The sequence below is a fragment of the Puma concolor genome, chromosome D2 (genome assembly GCF_028749965.1).
Source record: "Puma concolor isolate L17-30 chromosome D2, mPumCon1.1.hap2, whole genome shotgun sequence".
Classification (NCBI taxonomy): domain Eukaryota; kingdom Metazoa; phylum Chordata; class Mammalia; order Carnivora; family Felidae; genus Puma; species Puma concolor.
Genome location: NC_141677.1, coordinates 15,517,773 through 15,536,419, shown reverse-complemented (window position 1 = coordinate 15,536,419; position 18,647 = coordinate 15,517,773). Strand labels below are relative to the sequence as shown.

The following is an 18,647-nucleotide window of genomic DNA, read 5'->3' as shown; positions in this document are numbered from 1 at the left end:
CCCCAACCAGGCCAACAGCTGGAGTAGACAGTCAGTCAAGGTTGACCTTCATGGGGATAAACAGCCACCCCCACCCCCATTCCCCTGTGGTCCTCCCCCACCCCCCCACCCCACCTGGGATCATCCTGTCCTGTCACAGAATCTGTTGACCGGGCAATCGCCAGCGCGGGGGTTGCTGTGTCCGGCTGTGTGGGGTGAGGCCAGGGACAGGTCAGAACAGGTTCCAGAAGAAACCTGACACGTGTATGGCCGTGTGTTAAAGACGCGCACCCACACGCACACAACCAAGGCCGTGGTGCCAACATAAAGCACCAGCTTCCGTGGCCCTAAAGACATGCCAAAATCTCAATAGAAACCCCACTAGAAAAATATTATTCCTTCTCACGACGGCGAGTAGCTGGTACTTGAGCGCATCTTCTTTTTAATGGAAAAGACCTGTATATGTGGCTGAGGTTGTAACACCATACCTCTCAACCCGAGAGCAAATGTCTGGTCCTGCCCCTGCACCTGACTCCATCAGAGGGGCCGGGTCTGCACCGCTTCCCGCTTGGCCCTGAGCCACTCTCCGGCAGGGCTCGATCCCCGCTCCGCAGGGCGGGGACTAGAGTAACGAGTTTGCCGTTTTCACTACGTGTGCATTCATGCACGTGTGTGTGCCAACGTGCGCAGATGTCCCAGCCTCTGCCTCACAGGGACGCTGCCATCCCAGCAGACGCCAGCGACCGCAAGGCTGGGTCTCAGTGATCTTCCGCTCGTCCAAACTCCTGTTGTCCTCGCTGCTGATACTCTACCTCACGCCGGGCCCAAGGCTTACGCTGTAAGTGGTCCGGCCCTTTTCAGCATCCTCCGCCATCGCCTTACAAGGACAATTTGAGGATGGCCAGTTGAAGCAAAGGCTGTTTGCACCGTCTTGGAACTCGGCTTTCTTTATTCACAGAGGCATCCTCTTGGCTCTGCTCTAGCCCGAAGTTCCTTTATCCTCCCCTCTAAGCCCCACTTTTGCTCACACTGACTGGACCAGCCCAGCTCTCACCTGCACCCTCGCTCACTGGTTCTCAACTGCAGGCAATCTGGGCCCCTGGGGGACATCTGGAGACGTCCTCGTGTGTTACAACCGGGTTGGGGGTGCTGGCGTGCTGTGGTGTCTCGTGGGAAGAAGTCAGGCAGGTTCACGGCCGCGAGGCACGGGCTGGTCCCCACAAGAAGGAACCACGCGGCCCAGACGCTCACAGTACCTCTGCTGAGCCGAGAAGGCTGCTCTTTCGGGGAAACAGGACCGCTGGAGTTCGCGGATTTTCAGTTTTGGACAATGGGGTCATTATCTGGGATCCAGCCTTGATGCATTTTAGCGAGGGAGACGGCTTTAAGGCTGGGGTCGTTTCTGCAGGACTCACAGTGGGCTCCGCAGAACGACGACTGATTTGTTCACTTGAGCCCATTTCCAAACAGGCCCCTGCACTATGTGTTTACAGATCAGCACGGCGAAGACCCTTCTGGTACCTTCGCCATAAACGGAGAGCTTGGAGAACATATGTGAACAATTAAGTGTGATTTGCAGGCTGGGCTTCCAATGCTTGCTGATTAGTCACGGGGCTGCGGAAGGAGCCCCGCCTGTTTGCCTTGGTCGGTATTCCAGACCCAGAGAGCACGTCCACACGGAGAGCAAAGCACACCTTACGGGCGCTTTCTTCCCTCCGTGCTATTCGGCCACACGCACTGGCATCACAGCTGATTCCATCACCCCTGGCCACGTTCTCCTGCTAAAGATTCCCCCCACCCCCCGACAAGAACAAACAAACATGGTCCAGTTGCCCAGTGAGACAGAAAGATGGGGACGATTTCCATTTTTCTGCTGGTTTGTGGATTACTAAGCGCTTTTCATCCCATCATCTCGTCTCATTTCCGTGGATGCCTGCACAATTTCGATTATTATAACCCTCTTCTGTAAGAGGAAACAGGCCAGCAAGGACGAGAAAGAGGCAGGCGGGAACAAATGTTCAACATCTCATCGTGCTGAGCACGCGTGGGAGCAAAGCCACGGCTCCCCTCCAGCTACCCACCTGGCCAGAAACCCAGACTTGCTTTGACAGTGTGTAACTGGAAGATGTGTGTTCGAATGAACTAACCTCTGTACTCCCCCCACACCTCACCATCCTGAGGTCAGTCACCAGCCATTTTCAAAAGTTTAAATTAGTGTATACATTCAGCACACTCGCCGCATCGATGGCGTATTTATAATTCCTTCATGGATTCTTTACCCAGGAAGCTAGTCTACTGGCTCTGGAATCAGACCAACCCGTGGTTTGGATCCCAGCTACCTCCCACCTGGTAAAGAGCGCTCTGAAAGAAAGCAGTGGTGTCCCTCAGGTAGGGCCAACGTGCTTTACTTGGTTTTAGAGTTCAGGTACCACACAGGGGCGCCTGGGTGGCTCAGTCGGTTGGGTGTCCGACTTCGACCCAGGTCATTGATCTCCTGGTTGAGAGTTCGAGCCCCGCGTCAGGCTCTGTGCTGACAGCTCAGAGCCTGGAACCTGCTTCAGATTCTGTGTCTCCCTCTCTCTCTCTTCCCCTCGTCTCTCTGTCTCCCAAGAAATAAATAAATACTTAATCAAAAAAAAAAAGTTAGAGTTCAGGTACTGCACAGAGGGGCAGCATATGGCCCAGAAGGGCTGGAGGGATGCCTAAGCTTCAATTTTGGCTCTGATACTTGTTGTTATTGGCAAGTCCCTTGTCCTCATTATCGTCTCTTTCGTTCTGTGTTTATCCTTAGGATCAAGCTTGTCCAGGTATATGTGGGGGCCAGGTGGGGGCTTGCTAGGATCTCTTCACATGGGGGACTGGGTGCACAAGTATGGTTTGAGGACAGTGGACATGTGTCAGTGGGGGGAGGGGACAAATACACCCCAGTGCCCCGCATTCGTCTGTCCTCTGGGACCCATGCCTGAGTCCTGAACGAAACAGAGGACATGTCCAAGAGCGCGGGATGGGGGTGGGGTGGGGGTGCCCTGAGCACAAGGTGGCGGCAAATCCCACAGGAAAGGGCCCTGGGCCAGCAGGACGGGGCCAGCAGGTGGCGCAGAGGGAGGCGCAACCCTGAGCACCGACCACAGTGAGCTTCGGGGGCCGTGAGTCCCATCGGCAGCTCTCCACAACACAGGCCTGCGGGGGAAAAGCCGTCAACAAAGGGAGCTTAGGGGTGTGAGGAGGGAAAGGTGGGTGCCATGGGGTAGCCCAGCTGCCCCAGGGAAACATCCACACGGATGGGGGCGACCTGAGGAATTCCTGCAGAGGGGACAGAATTAGCGGTGGCAGAGAGCAGTGTCAGCAGCAGGAGTCTGGAGACTGGGCAAGACTCCACCGTGGTGAATCACCACGCCGGTCACTTCTCCGCACGTTGGTTTTTCCAGCTGTAAAATGGGGCCAATAACCGTACTGCCTCATCCTCCGTCAAGCCTTTTTACTTGACATAAACTCGCGTCAAGTGCTGAGCACCGCCCCCAGTACATGCAGAGCAAGCACATTGTAAACGTTCACTGCTGCCATTATCCTCATTTCAGCATAAGCTTCAGATACAAACAGAAGGACGTTCACACCGCAGAATCCCGCCTAATAACTGGAGAGCAAGTGTGCGGCCTCCAGTGTTGCTGTTTCAAATAAATTCCAAACAAATTGTGGAATAGTAATTCCCAAGCGAGAAATAAGTCAAAGGCAAGCTTTGACGAGAAGCTTTTCAAAAACACATTTGACTTCATGACGTTTGAACACCCAATAGTTCTGTGCTCCCTCCAGCCTTCCTATCGATGGGGTCAACTGTCATTGTCCCGTGCCAGTGTTTCCCAAGCCTGGCCCCGAGGACCCGAGGAGTCAGCCACAGGGCAGCTGTTCAAAATCAACCAGAGATGTCCTGACCCAGTTCCTGGAGATCCTCAGTGGGTGGTTTGTGATGGGACCTGGGGCCTATGTTCTATGTTCTGATCGATCTGCCCAAGTAATCTTGAGATTTGGGGCTCAGGGGACCAGAGAATCTGGGTGTCTCCTAAAGAAGTCCAGCCATCAGAGAAGCTACGAAGCTGGCCACAGAGTGGAACCCATACACCAGGCCAGGGCAGAAGACCTCCCCGAGCAGTATTACAGTTTAAGGTCCCAGGAATGCTTGCTTCTTTTTCTGGGCTACAAATTCTTTCGTATGCTTCAAACTTACATGTTTTCTACAGGCTCCAAGATTCTGATTTCAGCTGGATGACCCGATTTTAATGGCCTCCCGCACAGGGCTTGACATAGCGCACCTACGGCTGGCTTATTTGCCTACTGTTTTTCATGACTACGCTGATCTTGGGGTTCTCTATCCTCTTGGAACCCTAGTCTGCTCCCAAGAGCCAGTACAATTTCTTCCTCAGGCAGACATGGTGCTGCTATAAAATGCCACCATCTTTTTGCCTTTATCTCTATAAACGGAGCACCTGCCAGGCTCCACTTGCCGCCTTCCATGTACTTGAAGACCATCGTCAAGCTATCTCTTAGCTTGGGGCCAGGGAAACTATTTTGACTTCCTGTGAAGGCATCCTTTGATGTATGTGTGCCTTTCTGCAGTGGGAGACCCAGTTCTTCAAAGAAGATAGGTCTCAAACACCAAATCTCAAAAAATTACCAGGGTTTACTTGGAACATCCACACTAACCCATTCTATCTCCAAAACACATCAACATTTTAAGACATTGTATTTTTTTGTGGTCTTTGCTCGCTTGTATTCAGCGCCTCATTTAAGGTTTCGCCAGTCCCCAGCCCCCACCCCAATGTGCAAAGGCTTGCTGCTGGCCTCTTTCTCCTCCCCATTCCACAGCCTCCTCCAGGAAGCCCTCCAGTCTTCCCTTCTAGGCTCTGGAAGAGCAGGGGCAAGCCTACCCCACTAAGGTCCAGCAATAAAGTGTCTGATGTAGAGTGAGGGGACAGAACCCAGGCAACACAGCTCCTAGCCCCCTAGAGCCCTCCCAGACCCAGCTGAGGGGAGGCCCTTGGATGACTCCAACAGCTGCAAAGGGGCTACATGAAACCCCAGTTTGGCTGGGATTCCCCTTTCTCAGCCCCAAAGTCTCCTCCAATAGGTAGAAAGCCTCACTGCTGGATGGCAGTGAGAAAAGGGGGCCTGGCTCTTTAAGAGCCAAACTAATGGCAGCTGAATGGAGGGACTAAGAAAACAGCTGAAGGTTTATCCCTTTCCTGTTAGATTTCCCCCAAACTCTGTGGGAGTTTGCGCAAAAATACCCTTAAGTTTCCAGAAGGAGGTGAGGAAGGGAACTCCAGTCCCCCAGGGATCTGAGCCCCCCAGTAAAGGGTGGTGATTGGAGGGGTCCAGTCTCAGGGAGGACAGATCCAAGAAGGTCAATGGGGAAAGGGGGAGGGGGTCTCAGACTCCACGTTAAACCTGACACAGGCAGAAGGGCGACCACAGAGGGGGCAAAGGTTTTGTCCAAAGTCACTCAGCGCACAGCCAAGACCCAGATGCTGGCTCCCACTTCTAGGATCCCCACACCCACCCCGGATGGCTGGGCCTGGCCTCCAGACAGCCCCGCTCCATGGAGCTTCTCTTCTCCCAGGCATCATTCTCAATTTAGTCATTCTCCCTAACTTTGCACGTATATATTTTTATTTCTCGAGGACTGTCCATCAGAGCTGTGTCACTGTTGTAAAGTCAAAAATATGTCCCCACTAAATCTATCAAATAAAGTAGAGCTTGTGACTTGTGCTAGGCTGCTGTATAAGACCCATCTGGGGGGCGCCTGGGTGGCTCAGTCGGTTAAGCGTCCGACTTCAGCCCAGGTCACGATCTCACGGTCCGTGAGTTCGAGCCCCGCGTCGGGCTCTGGGCTGATGGCTCAGAGCCTGGAGCCTGCTTCCGATTCTGTGTCTCCCTCTCTCTGACCCTCCCCCGTTCATGCTCTGTCTCTGTCTCAAAAGTAAAATAAACGTTAAAAAAAAAAAATTAAAAAAAAAAAAAAAGACCCATCTGGGGCGTCAGGGTTCAAAAATCATCTGTTAGCTCTTTAACATTAAATATGTGAGAATGACCTGTGCATAAAGTACACCTAAGGGAATATTCCTGATTTTAAAATTATGCAAGAGGGGCCCCTGGGTGGCTCAGTGGGTTAAGTGTCCGACTTCGGCTCAGGTCATGATCTTGCGGCTTGTGGGTTCGAGCCCCACGTCAGGCTCTGTGCTGACAGCTTGGGGCCTGGAGCCTGCTTCGGATTCTGCGTCTCCCTCTCTCTCTGTCCCTCCTCCACTCATGTTCTCTGTCTCTCTCAAAACAAATACATTTTAAAAATATTTTTAAAAAATTATGCAAGAGTATATTGTGTGCATGCTCAGACGCACACATGAAGGTCATGGGCCACTCACACTTTGAACGTACATGTAACTATATAGTAAATAAAATATTAGCAAGTTGAACCCATAATTGTATAAGAAGAATAATATATCATGACCAAATAGAGATTATCCTAGAATTTGCAGGCTATTTCAGCATGAAGACCTCTATGAATGTAAGTTATTACGTTAATAGTTTCAAGGAGAAGAAGATCATCTGATGCCTGACTCCACATTTTAAAATAATTCAGCATCCTTTCCTGATAAAAGCTGTATCTAGCAATCTAGGAAGAGGAGGAAACTCCCTGGCTTGATAAAATGGTCGGTTGGAAGCCTGCAACAAACCTTACTTTTTACTGCTAAAATATTACTCTCGTTCCCTGAAACATCTGGATTAAGGCAAGGATGCTGTTGTGGGCAGAATAACGGGCCCCCAAAGATGTCCATATCCTACTACCTGCAACACGTGAATACGTTACCTTAAATAATGGAAGGAAATCTTGCAGATGTGATTAAATTAAGAATTTTGAGGGGCGCCTGGGTGGCGCAGTCGGTTAAGCGTCCGACTTCAGCCAGGTCACGATCTCGCGGTCCGTGAGTTCGAGCCCCGCGTCGGGCTCTGGGCTGATGGCTCGGAGCCTGGAGCCTGTTTCCGATTCTGTGTCTCCCTCTCTCTCTGCTCCTCCCCCGTTCATGCTCTGTCTCTCTCTGTCCCAAAAATAAATAAACGTTGAAAAAAAAAAAAAAAACAAAAAAAAGAATTTTGAGAAGGGGAGATTATCCCGGACTATCTGGGTGAGCCCAGTGTACGCAGAGGGATCCTTGTGAGTGAAAGGAGGAAGCAGGAGACGTAGAGTTGGAGTCAGAGAGAGATTGAAAGATGCTGCACTCCCAGCTGGAACGATGGAGGAAGGGCAGCCTCTAGAATACGCAATGGATGCTCCCCTCAGAGCCTCCGGAAGGAACACCGCCCTGCAGACATCCTGACTGTAGCCGAGCGAACGCCATTTTGGACTTTTGATCTCCAAAACCGTAGGGCAATTATTAACTTCTGTTGCTTTAACCCACCAAGTTGGTGGTAATTCGTTATAGCAGTAATAGGAAACTAACACAGATGCCCACTTGAACACTGCACTGGGGGGTCACAGCCAATGTAATAAGAAAAAGGATCGAGGATCAATATTGGGGGGTGGGGGAATGCCAGAATTGTCATTATTTGCAGATATGTCTTTCCACCAGAAAATCAAAGAGAATTAATTGGAATATTATGTTTATAATAGAGTTCAGTAAAGGCACCCAAAATAAGATCAAATTTAAAAAAATCACTGGGGCGCCTGGATGGCTCAGTCGGTTAAGCACCCGACTTTAGCTCAGGTCATGATCTCACGGTTCGTGAGTTTGAGCCCTGCATCAGGCTCTGTGCTGTCAGCTCAGAACCTGGAGCCTGCTTCAGATTCTGTGTCTCCCTCTCTCTCTGGCCCTCCCTCGCTCACACTGTCTTTCTTAAAAAATAAACATTAAAAAAAATTTTTAAATAAAAAAGATAAATCACTTTCCTGTGTATCAGCAGTGACCAATTAAAAATGTGACAGGAAAGATTCTATTCCTAATCACAATAAACCTATAAAATATGCAAAATAATCCATCCAGAGATTACAAATCTCAAAGAAAAAGAAAATTTTACCAAAAGACATTTAAAAAACTGAATGATCACAAAGATACACCATGTTACTGACTACTGTTTATTTTCTTTCTCAATCTGTAAATTCCAGACAATATCCATCAAAATTCTAGCAGAGGTTATTATAAAATGTAATTCTGAATTTCACCTGAGCAGAACATGAGCGAGAATAGCATCCACCACAAAACAGCAAGAAAAAAGTAAAAACAGGAGGACTAGCCTTATCACATATCAAAACTTCGTATCACTCTAGTAAACCAAACGGTTTTGTTATTAGAGAGATCGATCACTTTAAACAGAAGTGTAAATCCAGAAGCATACCGCCTATGACTGGGAATGTAGAATGTATAATACGGCAAAAGTGGTATTTTAAGTTAGTGGTGTTTTTAACTAAGTGACCAAATCACTAATGAGAAACTACTTAGCAAATGGCATTGGACTATCAGCTATCCATTTGGGGGAAGAAAATGGATCCCTACCTCTCATCATGTATGAAAATATATGTGAATTTGTTGTGAGCCAGTAGTCGAGGGGGCTCATTCTCCAACACATACTACTACTTGTTGGCCCAGGCCATTCCCCAGGGCTGTGTTTTCAGCGAGCATCCTTGAGGGATGAAATGACAACTTTTTCCGCTAAGAAAAGGCTGGTTCCCTAAGCTCAATGAACATCTCTGGTCAGGGAAAACAGGATCTGCATCACCCCTGTGGGCCTTGGGGGCAAGGGGAACTGAAAGTAACACACTAATGCTCATGCTGCCGCTGTGCTACGAGAAGCAAAGTCCTTTGTCTCTGACCCAGGAGTCTCGTATCCTCTGACAGAATCCATAAGAATGTAACAAGGTAGGAAGAGTAAAATCAAATCCTAAGACTTGACAGGATGCAAAAACTCAATGGAAAGAAGTAAAAATATACAAGTATCAGAGGAAAATGGAGGATACTATTTTTATATCCTGGAAATAAAAAAAAAAATTTTTTTAAGAAAGACACAAAATCCAGAAATTATAAATTAAAATTTTTAAAAAGTGTGCCGTAGGTAAAAATAAGTCAAGTGCACCTTGATAGAAAATATTTTTAACATATATAAATATCTTTTTAAAGTTTTTTTTTAAGTTTATTTATTTTGAGAGAGAGAGAGAGGGAGAGAGAGAGAATCTCAAGCAGGCTCTGCACTGTCAGCATGGAGCCTGATGCAGGGTTTGATCCCATGAACTGTGAGATCATGACCTGAGCTGAAATCAAGAGTCAGATGCTTAACCGACTGAGCCACCCAGGCACCCCTTAAAGTTTTTTTTAAATGTTTATTTATTTATTTATTTGTTTGTTTTCAGAGAGTGTGCACATGTGTGTGAGCAGGAGGAGAGGCAGAGAGAGAGAGGGGGGGGGGAGAGAGAGAGAGAGAGAGAGAGAGAGAGAGAGAGAGAGAGAGAATCCCAAGCAGGCTCCATGTGCCCGATGCTAGGGCTTGATCTCATGAACCATGAGATCATGACCTGAGCTGAAGCCAAGAGTTGGATGCTTAACCGACTGAGCTACCCAGATGCCCCAATAAATATTAATATCTTAATATGAGAATACCGTCTAAATATCATTAAGAGCCTAATGGTAAAGCATATACATGGGCAGTGGGAAATTGACAGAAAAAAAAATACGTCACCAATAAATATGTAAAATGATCCTTACCCTCACTATGAATAATGGAAATGCAAATTAAAATGAGAATGAGATAATTTTTCACCCAGGAGACCAGAAAAATTAAAGACTGAATATCCGGCATTAGTGAGGATATGGCCAAACGCTCTTGGCTGGATTACAAACTGGGGCAGCATTACTGGACAGCAATTTGACTCTATCTATAAAAAATTACACTTAAACATTTTTCTTGAGCTGTGGAATTTTTTTTTTTTTTTTTTTTTTTTTTTTTTGCAAGAAAAACCATTTACTGGATTCTAGCATATACAGTGTAGAGCACAGCTGTTTGGCTGAGGTAGAGGTGGGGGCTCTGCCACGGTCCAGCCTCCCCTCATACTGCGTCCCTCCCCACTCCCCATGACACACCTGATGAAGTCAGAACTTCACGGCCATCAGGCCCCCAAAGCCGTTGGCCCAGGGCAGAGTGTCAGTTGCCTTTAGTCATCAGAGATGGCATTGGAAGTATGCTGCAGGATTTGGCTGTGGTAGGGGACCTCTTAGTAAAAGGAACTGGTCCCAGATAATCCAATCTTCCCCCAGAGTACCGAGAATATGGTTCCCAGATTTATCTCATCACTATAAGCAGAGCTGATGCGGGAGTAGGAGAAATTGTTTGAAACAAAGAAAATCCCATCAAAACCGGGTTTAAAACAAGCAGCTGGTGAGCCTGGTGCTTTAATCAAGGAAGAAATAAATAAAGCAGACCAAGCAAGAAACACCTGGATGGGGAATATCTGAACAAGTCACACAAAGAGCAAGATGGAAGAAGTCTTTGAAAGTAGCTTAGGGAGGAACTAAAAGAATAAATCCTTGAGGCATTTTATTTGCAGTTTGCAAAGAAAATTCGGAATTTATTATTATTATTTTTTTAAACCGACTTCAAATGGGTCAAACAGAAGATCAGCTGCCTGGAGGCTATGACTATCTGAAGACGCATTTTGTGATTCCAGAATCTTCTGAAGCCTTTCCCCAACCGCACTCTCTATTTAGCAAAGAGCCCCTTGCAGCAGCCACATCATCCTGTTTTACGAAGCCCACACACAAGCTTTCTGCTAGGCTTTCAATAATCAAATTTGGCCCCAGACGACCCCAGAGGAAACTGTCGGGGTCTACAGCATGAGGCTGAGTCAGGCGGGAGAAGCCAGTCAGCTCCTCCCCAGGGTATTCCCTATAACAAGTTCTAACTCCACATCAAAATGGTCAGTTAGCATTTCTCACCTGTGAAGAACATCGTAAAATTCAGAGATGTGGGAGTTGTGAGAATAGCTCTACCTCGGTGTTTACCTTTTCCTGTGCGTGACTCAAGGCTACGGCGTCCAGAGAGAAATGAGGAGATGTGCCCACCATACCACTTCACCCCTCACCAAGTCACACACCAAAACTGATGACACCCTTCCAGAACTTTCCACTGGTAAGGGCTCACAGCCGTCCCCTGCAGAAGGGCGTTCGGGAACCGTTAGCAAGTCCCCCTCGACTTACTTAGTGCAGAGGCTGTGAAGGTTGTTAAACCAATACATGAGTGGCTTTTGCCGTTCAGAAGCTTGTAATCCAGTCTACACTCGCTCCAGCTGAATACCAAAAGAACCCTTTTGGGTTCCAATTATATATATATGTGTATATATATATATATATATATATATGTGTATATATATATATATATATATATATATATATATACACACACACACACACACATATATATGTTGTATGTCAATTATAAGTCAATTTTTAAAAATTTTTTCACATTTATTTATTTTTGAGAAACAGAGTGAGACAAAGCGTGAGCAGGGGAGGGGCAGAGAGAGAAGGAGACACAGAATCTGAAGCAGTCTCCAGACTCTGAGCAAACGGTTAGCACAGAGCCTGATGCGGGGGTCGAACCCATGAACTGTGAGATCACGACCTGAGCTGAAGTCGGATGCTCAACCGACTGAGCCACCCAGGCGCCCCTAGGTCAATTTTTTTAAAAAAGGAGAGAACCTTGAGCTATTTACAAACAGAGCAGGAAGATCTGGTAGAAACAGAGTTTGAAAACACAGCTGAGGGGACATCCAGTTAATCAAAGCCCCGCAGAGACAGGGCAGGGTGCGGTCTACACTGGAGCACAGATGTGATGATTTCCTTTTGCAGGAAAAACGGGGAAAGGGAACGAACGTTTTTATTAAGCATTAATTTTGCTAGAGACCAGGCTAGGAAGTTCCTATAAATGGTTTCATTTCATCTTTTCAGCAAATCCATGGCTTGTAACACAGAAGGCCCTGTACCCATAATCCTGGGGCTTTGGCTGTTCTGTATCAGTGGCATTTCCAAATGCAGAACTCCAAAAGGTCACAGTGCTCAAGAAAGCCTTCTTTTGGACCCAGCAGAATTTATTACAGAAGGAACTATCCGTAACTTTAAAATAAAGAAAATGATTGACAAAAATCACTCAGAAACACCGTTGGTGCCGGTACTGTTTCTGCAGGTACCTGAGGGCCATGTTGTGAGCTGCCGTTCCCAGAGCTCGCCTCCCCAGGATGCACAGGGCAAAGGACAGGGTCACTAGAGGAGAGTCCTCATCGCTGTCCAGGTTCTTGGAAGGCTGAAAGAGCAAGGATGTTAATTCAACTCTCACACGGGTTCCAATAGGCAAGGACACAGAATCATAAAGGTAGAGTGTCAGGGGTGTTGTCCGTCAGCCATTGTGGTCACCGAGTTGACTAGAATACCCCAGGGTTGGGGGACTCTCTGCTTCCTGCAGAGTTTCTCTCGTGCTTGGACTTGGAAAAAAAAATTGAAATGAGGAAGCTACTCTAGAGGAGAGATGGGACTAACATGTGCCTGTTGACCTAATTCTCTGGAGTTTTGAATATGGGGCTTCAGGAGAAGAGGGTCAGGGCTTACATTCAAATGAATGCCCACCTTAGCACCGTCCAATGCAGGGGCAAGACGTGTCTATCACGTGCAGGTGAGGGTTTTCTGTTCTCCCTATAACAAGGAGCCCACTGAACTGACCATTAAGTCCACAATCAACAGCTAGATTGAAGGGGTCATCCAAAGTCAGCTTAAAAAGAGGGGCGGGGAAGAGGCAGAAGAAAGAGCCGAAATATCTTTTTGCAGGGCAAAGGAAACAATTTCAGGAACCACATGAGGAAAGAGGAACACCGCGGTGATAGCTCGGAATACCCGTAGATTCTTTGCACACCTCAGCCACCTGAAGAGGCTAAGCAAGGGTTAAGATATCAGCACACATTCTCTCTGCTGCACCTGGGAAGGCAGATTCTACCACCTGCTCCTTCCGCGCCCTGTTTTTAATCACTCGCGGAAAGGTTGAGGACCTGGGTTAGTGTTGTAACTTGGTTTGTCCCCTCATGTCCGCTGGCATACTTCATCACTACTAAGGAGGGTGTATTCATTTTGGATCTACTGTCTCTATCAACAGCACATGGATTCGGCTTTTCAAATCCCAGGAAGCAAAGTCAACTGACTCCCTCCCCTTGCTCCTCCCCCAGCTCCTCCTCCTGGCCGACCCTCCTCCTCTTCTTTCTAGAAGCTGTTGTTGTCCTTGGTTTCATTTCTGAGACGCTGCATTCATCTCCGGAAGTGTCCTCGGCATGTGGGCGATAATGCCCAAGAGACACGACTGCGGAGTGAGATGGGCCATCTTGATGGCTAAACAGGTCGGTTGCAGGGCCACAATTCAATACGTTCAGCAAATCCTCCGGATTTCAGCAGAGATATCCTTTGTATGGAAAGCTCCACAAACAGCTCTAAACAAAGAAGTTTCCAGACTTTCAAAGCTATGACAGACGCTTAAAACGGTGCTAACCCTGAGCACAGTTATAGAGAGAAATATACTTTCAAGGCTCCTCTATTGGAGAACGTGGTATGTGAATTCTTCCTTTTAATTTTGTCTAAGTGTTAAATAAACATTTATCCAGATGCTAATGTTCTGTCTACCATGCAGTATAAGAGACGGACTTGATAAATGCTCCTTGTTTTTTAAATTTAATTCAGTACCTCCAGCCCCCACCTCCCTGACCCACCTCTTGTCTTTTCCGCGCACAGTACTGAATCCATTCTAGATAAACGTTACAGTAGCTGGCTCGTGTTATCCCCTGGAGACACGGGACGTAGTCATCATCGGTGTTAATGTTGAACATTGCGAGGTCACGCTCAATGTAGTGCCACTTCGCAAAAGGCTGCAGGGACTTCAGAAGTGATTCGTTTTTGATCCACAAGAGAAGTTTGGGGGACGTTACCATATAGTATATGATGCTCTGCAGACAAAAAGCAAGATTTTGAGCCCTTAGAGCCATTTGAAAGACGCAAAGACTTCTTATTTATTGTATTTCATAAAGTAAATCAATGACAGGGAAGTATGAGACATACTTGGTTTCATGGCATTTCCTGCCAGGTTTAATGCTTAGGACTTACTTGAGACATTCTAAAGTGTCCTGTCTTAAGGGTCACCACAGGGATGAGGGAAGTGGGAAGAACAGGACGCTAACAGAATGTACCAGAACAGAATTTCCATGGTGAGGAAGAATGACAGCCAGCCCTACCCCTTCAGAGAGAGACACACGAGAACACCCTTGGGTTACCACAGGCTCCTGTGGAGGCCACGGGTGGCTGATCCTGCTGAAAGACACTGGGGCAGACCCTCTCCCGAGACCCCAGCCAAAGACTGTTTAATGAACAAAAACAACAAAATTCTCAAAAAACGTTTTTTTAATGTTTATTGATTTTTGAGGGGGGGGGAGGGGCAGAGAGAGAGGGAGACACAGAATCTGAAGCGGGCTCCAGGCTCAGAGCTGTCAGCAGAGAGCCCGATATGGGCCTCGAACTCACAGACCTCGAGATCATGACCTGAACCGAAATCAGACGTTCAACCGACTGAGCCACCCAGGCGCCCCCAAAAACAACAAAACTCTTATGGAAAGTACTTATGATGTAGAATTGTTGAAACACACATGCACACGTAATCCGGGGTGCCCAGACAGTGGACATCTGTGATGCCTTCAAAATAACCCGTGTTTTCCCCTCCATCAGACACTCCACTGAGAAATATCCCAACTGGGGAAAATGCCACCCTCGGGCTTTCTTCTTCCAAGTCACAGCTTTACTGGAAGCCATCTTGCAGCTTGCGAATGAATGCGTCCTTCAGAAAGGCTAGAGCCCGGCCTGGAGAAGTCGAACTGTCGCAGAGAAGACGAAAATCCAACTCGGATGTGGGTGCACCGGCAGCAGGTGGCAGTACACCTTCACTATAGCCTCCTGTACCCTTTATTATCTCAGGCAACTGGAAGGGGTACTCAGTGCCACTGAGGCCGGGGCGGCCCCGGGAACGTGGCTTGCGTGTCACCTGGGAATCGCCGCAACAGGGAAGGGCGGCGTCTGGTGCAAAAGAGGCAGCGATGCACGCTCCCGTGGCCCCAAGCCCCGTGGCCCTCTGGTCATAAAAAGACATTCTTCCCAAGGGAGAAGGCAGAAAGGGGACCACACGGCCCGGACCCGGCCGGGGCGTAGGTGGCCTGACCCCCGTGACTGAGCGGGCAGAGACACGCTTTTCCAGGCAGGCTCCTGCCCTCTCTCCTGCTCTTCCCTCCCTTCGGCTGCGACACGAGATCCGGAGCACCCAGGTTGGAGCTTGCTGACGAGTGTCCGCTTCCGGGTTATCTGAGGAGTCTGAGCAGGTGAGTGGGTGGACGCACGGGATCCGTGGATTCGGGCCAAATGACGGCAAAGGCCGGACTCAGCCGTTCTCGGCTGTTAGGACCGACGGCAGCCTGGACTTCTGGAAGGCTAATCTGCGTACAGCTCACGGCGTGTGGCCTGCCTCCTTTGGGGCATATTCTCTGTGAGCCTCCCCCACCCGACCCCAAAGTGGTGGAGCGGGGACAAGGAAGTCCGTGGTTCACACGCTCTATCGTTCCTGTGGCACTGCACCCAGGACAACCCCGTCAGCCTTGAGAAGTCCCTTCAGTATAAGGAGGGAGGGGACAGAGCGGGAAGGAAGAAGGAGGAGGCCACAGGAGGCTGAGTGGGAGGCAGAAAGGACAGAGGCGCGAGTAAAGTCCGCTTCTCTTCATCTTTCGGAGATTTCAAACAAGACAATGAGTATAAAGAACTCAGCACGTGGCCTGGCACACGACTTCTATTTGGCATGTAAGTCCTTGGATCTAGGACTTACCCATCCAGGGGCTTGAGGCTCAGGGAGTCCGTGCTAGCAGCCCAGGTGAGGGGTGAGGGGTAGGGGTGAGGGAACAGAAGGCACGTGGGGCCGGGAGACCGCTGAGTCTGTGGCGGCCACCAGAGTGCCTTCCAATATTCAAAAATGTCAGTTCTGAATCTGGAGGGTTTTTTTTTTTTAATGTTTATTTTTGAGAGGGACAGAGAGAGTTCAAGCCGGCGAGGGACAGAGAGAAAGGGAGACACAGAATCTGAAGCAGGCTCCAGGCTCTGAGCTGTCAGCACAAGCAGGGCTTCAACTCACGAACCCTGAGATCACGACCCGAGCAGAAGTTGGACGCTTAACCAACAGCCACCCAGAGGCCCCTGGATCTGGAGGGTTTTCTACGACCGACTTGCTGGCAGGATAATTTAAAGCTTTTATGAATGTGGGGGGTTTAAACAGCTGACCCAAAGTTACAAGCACAGGAGGATCTGTGACTGGCCAGAGGCAAGGTGTCTCGGCTGACGATTACAAAGGGTACGAAGAAATTGGGTCCGTCTGAACATCTGGCTCTAGCAAACATCTGGTCTGGTCTTTCCCCAATATGTCCCAATCACATGTACCAGATAGGAACAACAAACAAAACTTGAAGGGCGTTTACTTTTTCGTTCATTTCTAGGGAGGAGTGAAAATAACCCCCTCGACCGATGAAGTCAGCATAGTTAATGAGGAGTTTGAATCCCAGAGGTTGAAACTTCCTCCTCCAGGTCTGGCAGAACCTTGCAGTGTTGACTTCCCAGTGCTGCCCCGGCTCGGCTCCCCAGTGCACGAGGGGAACCCGCTCCCCTCACCCCGGAGAAAACACAACACACCCAACGGTGGCAAACCATACTCCATTTCCATTTCGCGTAGGCGGAAATCCTGTCGGGGAGACAGAGTCAACGAACAGTGTGAAATCCTTCCGAATCTGTCAGGATGAAACGGATACGACACTAAGTCGACCCGGTAAGTGAGGACAGGGAGAATGGATGGACGGCATAGAACCATGTGGAAAGCGAGACCTCTTCTGAATTCATCCACCGTATCTGGCTCCTCCAGCAGGGATTCTCCTGGTTTCTCATTTTCCTTGTAGATCAGCATATTCTATCAGACAGCTCGTTCTAGGAAGGGGGCCCTGGCAAGCAGACCCACACGTGCGGTCTTCCGCTTCTCATTCTGCAAGGCCAACGATAAGCGCATCTCCTTTCTGAAAGGCTTGGACAGGAAAGGCGGCAGCAGGAAAACCAGGCCCTGGCAGAAAGCGGATTCCTTGACTGCTCCGAGGGTTTTCAACACAAATAAGTGGAGGGGAGCTGGAGGAGGCACCAGAGAAAACCCTCCAGTCGTCAGGAAGGAAATGATTTCAAGTATATTCCTACAGGGTGGGGGAACTGACCCAGTTTATTAGGAGATTAAAAAAAAAAAAAAAAGAAATCCTTTTGTGTAATGGAAATACTCCATGCCTTTCTTCCTTTCTGATTTGCCTGCCCAATAAAAATAACAATAATGACGATGAAAAGAATGAAACCCAACTCTTGAAACTTTGAGCAATTCAGAATAACAAAGGCAGCCTTGTTCCCCGAGTAACCAAGGTTTTTACCCTCAAATGCTGTTTCTTCTGTTCTGATAGCCACTGGGCACGCCTCAGATTTTCTTTAACTAGCTCCACGGGGAGGGGGTGGGGGGACGGGGGCAAGTTCTGAGCTACCCCACAGCACAGGGCGGACAAGCACTGAGTGCCGCAGGCCGAGAGAGCCCCGCATGAACAGGCCCGTTGATGCTGCTGGGAACTAACCCACCTGCCACCCGGCCTGGGCCCCTCCTGAGCACTATTTTGGAATTTAAGAGAATTCTGTTTCTGTTGAGCACAAATATGTCCGTAGTGGTGCCCAAGCTTAGTTGTGTATCAAATCACTTGGGAAATGAGTTTAAAAATACGGGGGCTAGGGCCCCTCCCCAGGCCCACGGAGTCAGAATTTCTGGGTAGGACATGCAAGTCTCTGATTAGCCAGCTTACTCGGGGAGCCTGGTGCCAGGGGTCTGCCCCCAGCTCGCGAGCAGCGCCCCGCCAGGTAACGAAGCATTGCGCCGGGTGCCTCTCCTAACCCCACCTGACACTCCCCCCCGCTCTTGGAAAACAGAGTTAAGGGCATTGTTTTCCCACAAACTAAATATTATCTGGCAGGTTCTGGGCGGGGGTGGGGCGGGGGGAGCTCCTTCAGCCTCGGCTGCTTGCACATTATCCTGGACTTGTTCATCAGGAAACTGGTAAACTGTCATTTTAGAAAACATACGGGGGATTGGGAGGCAGGAGAAGAGGAGAGTATCCATCCAATTACCAGCTCAAGGGAGGGGGGCCTCGAAAAGCAGGTCCCGGAGTGGTGCCCCCAAGGCCTCTGGAAAAGCCGAGAGGGGAGACCCTGAAAGCGCACCTCATCCTTTCCCTCTCTCTTCTCTCACTCGTGGCGGCCTGCTGGCTCCCTCGTGTGCGGCTGGGTCTGCCCACAAGTCTCGCTCACGGGAAGGCTGTTTATGGGGAGCTCCCGATTCACAGAGATGTGGCTCAGTGTTGAACACATCTGGATCTCATCCGCCCGGACTCTATGGCCCGGACCCCAGATCCGCATTACCTGGGACCTTTGTTCGTTCAGTCCAAAAAATTCCCTGGATACCTCAACGCACAGGTCGCCACACCGAACGCTGGGGACCCAAAGAGGAGT

The 18,647-nt window shown here is 49.0% G+C and overlaps 1 protein-coding gene across 4 annotated transcripts in view; it reads right to left on the bottom strand.

Moving 5' to 3' along the window:
- The window catches only part of PCNX2 (pecanex 2), a 303,804-nt gene that overhangs the window by 16,953 nt on the left and 268,204 nt on the right, over positions 1–18,647 (bottom strand). For all 4 annotated transcript variants that reach the window (XM_086679664.1, XM_086679662.1, XM_086679661.1 and 1 more), the window contains exons 27-28: positions 13,760–13,993; positions 12,203–12,315 (exon numbers count right to left, since the gene is read on the bottom strand). In XM_086679664.1, the coding sequence (XP_086535790.1) occupies positions 12,203–12,315; positions 13,760–13,993 (347 nt within the window). The remainder of the gene's footprint in view (positions 1–12,202; positions 12,316–13,759; positions 13,994–18,647) is intronic.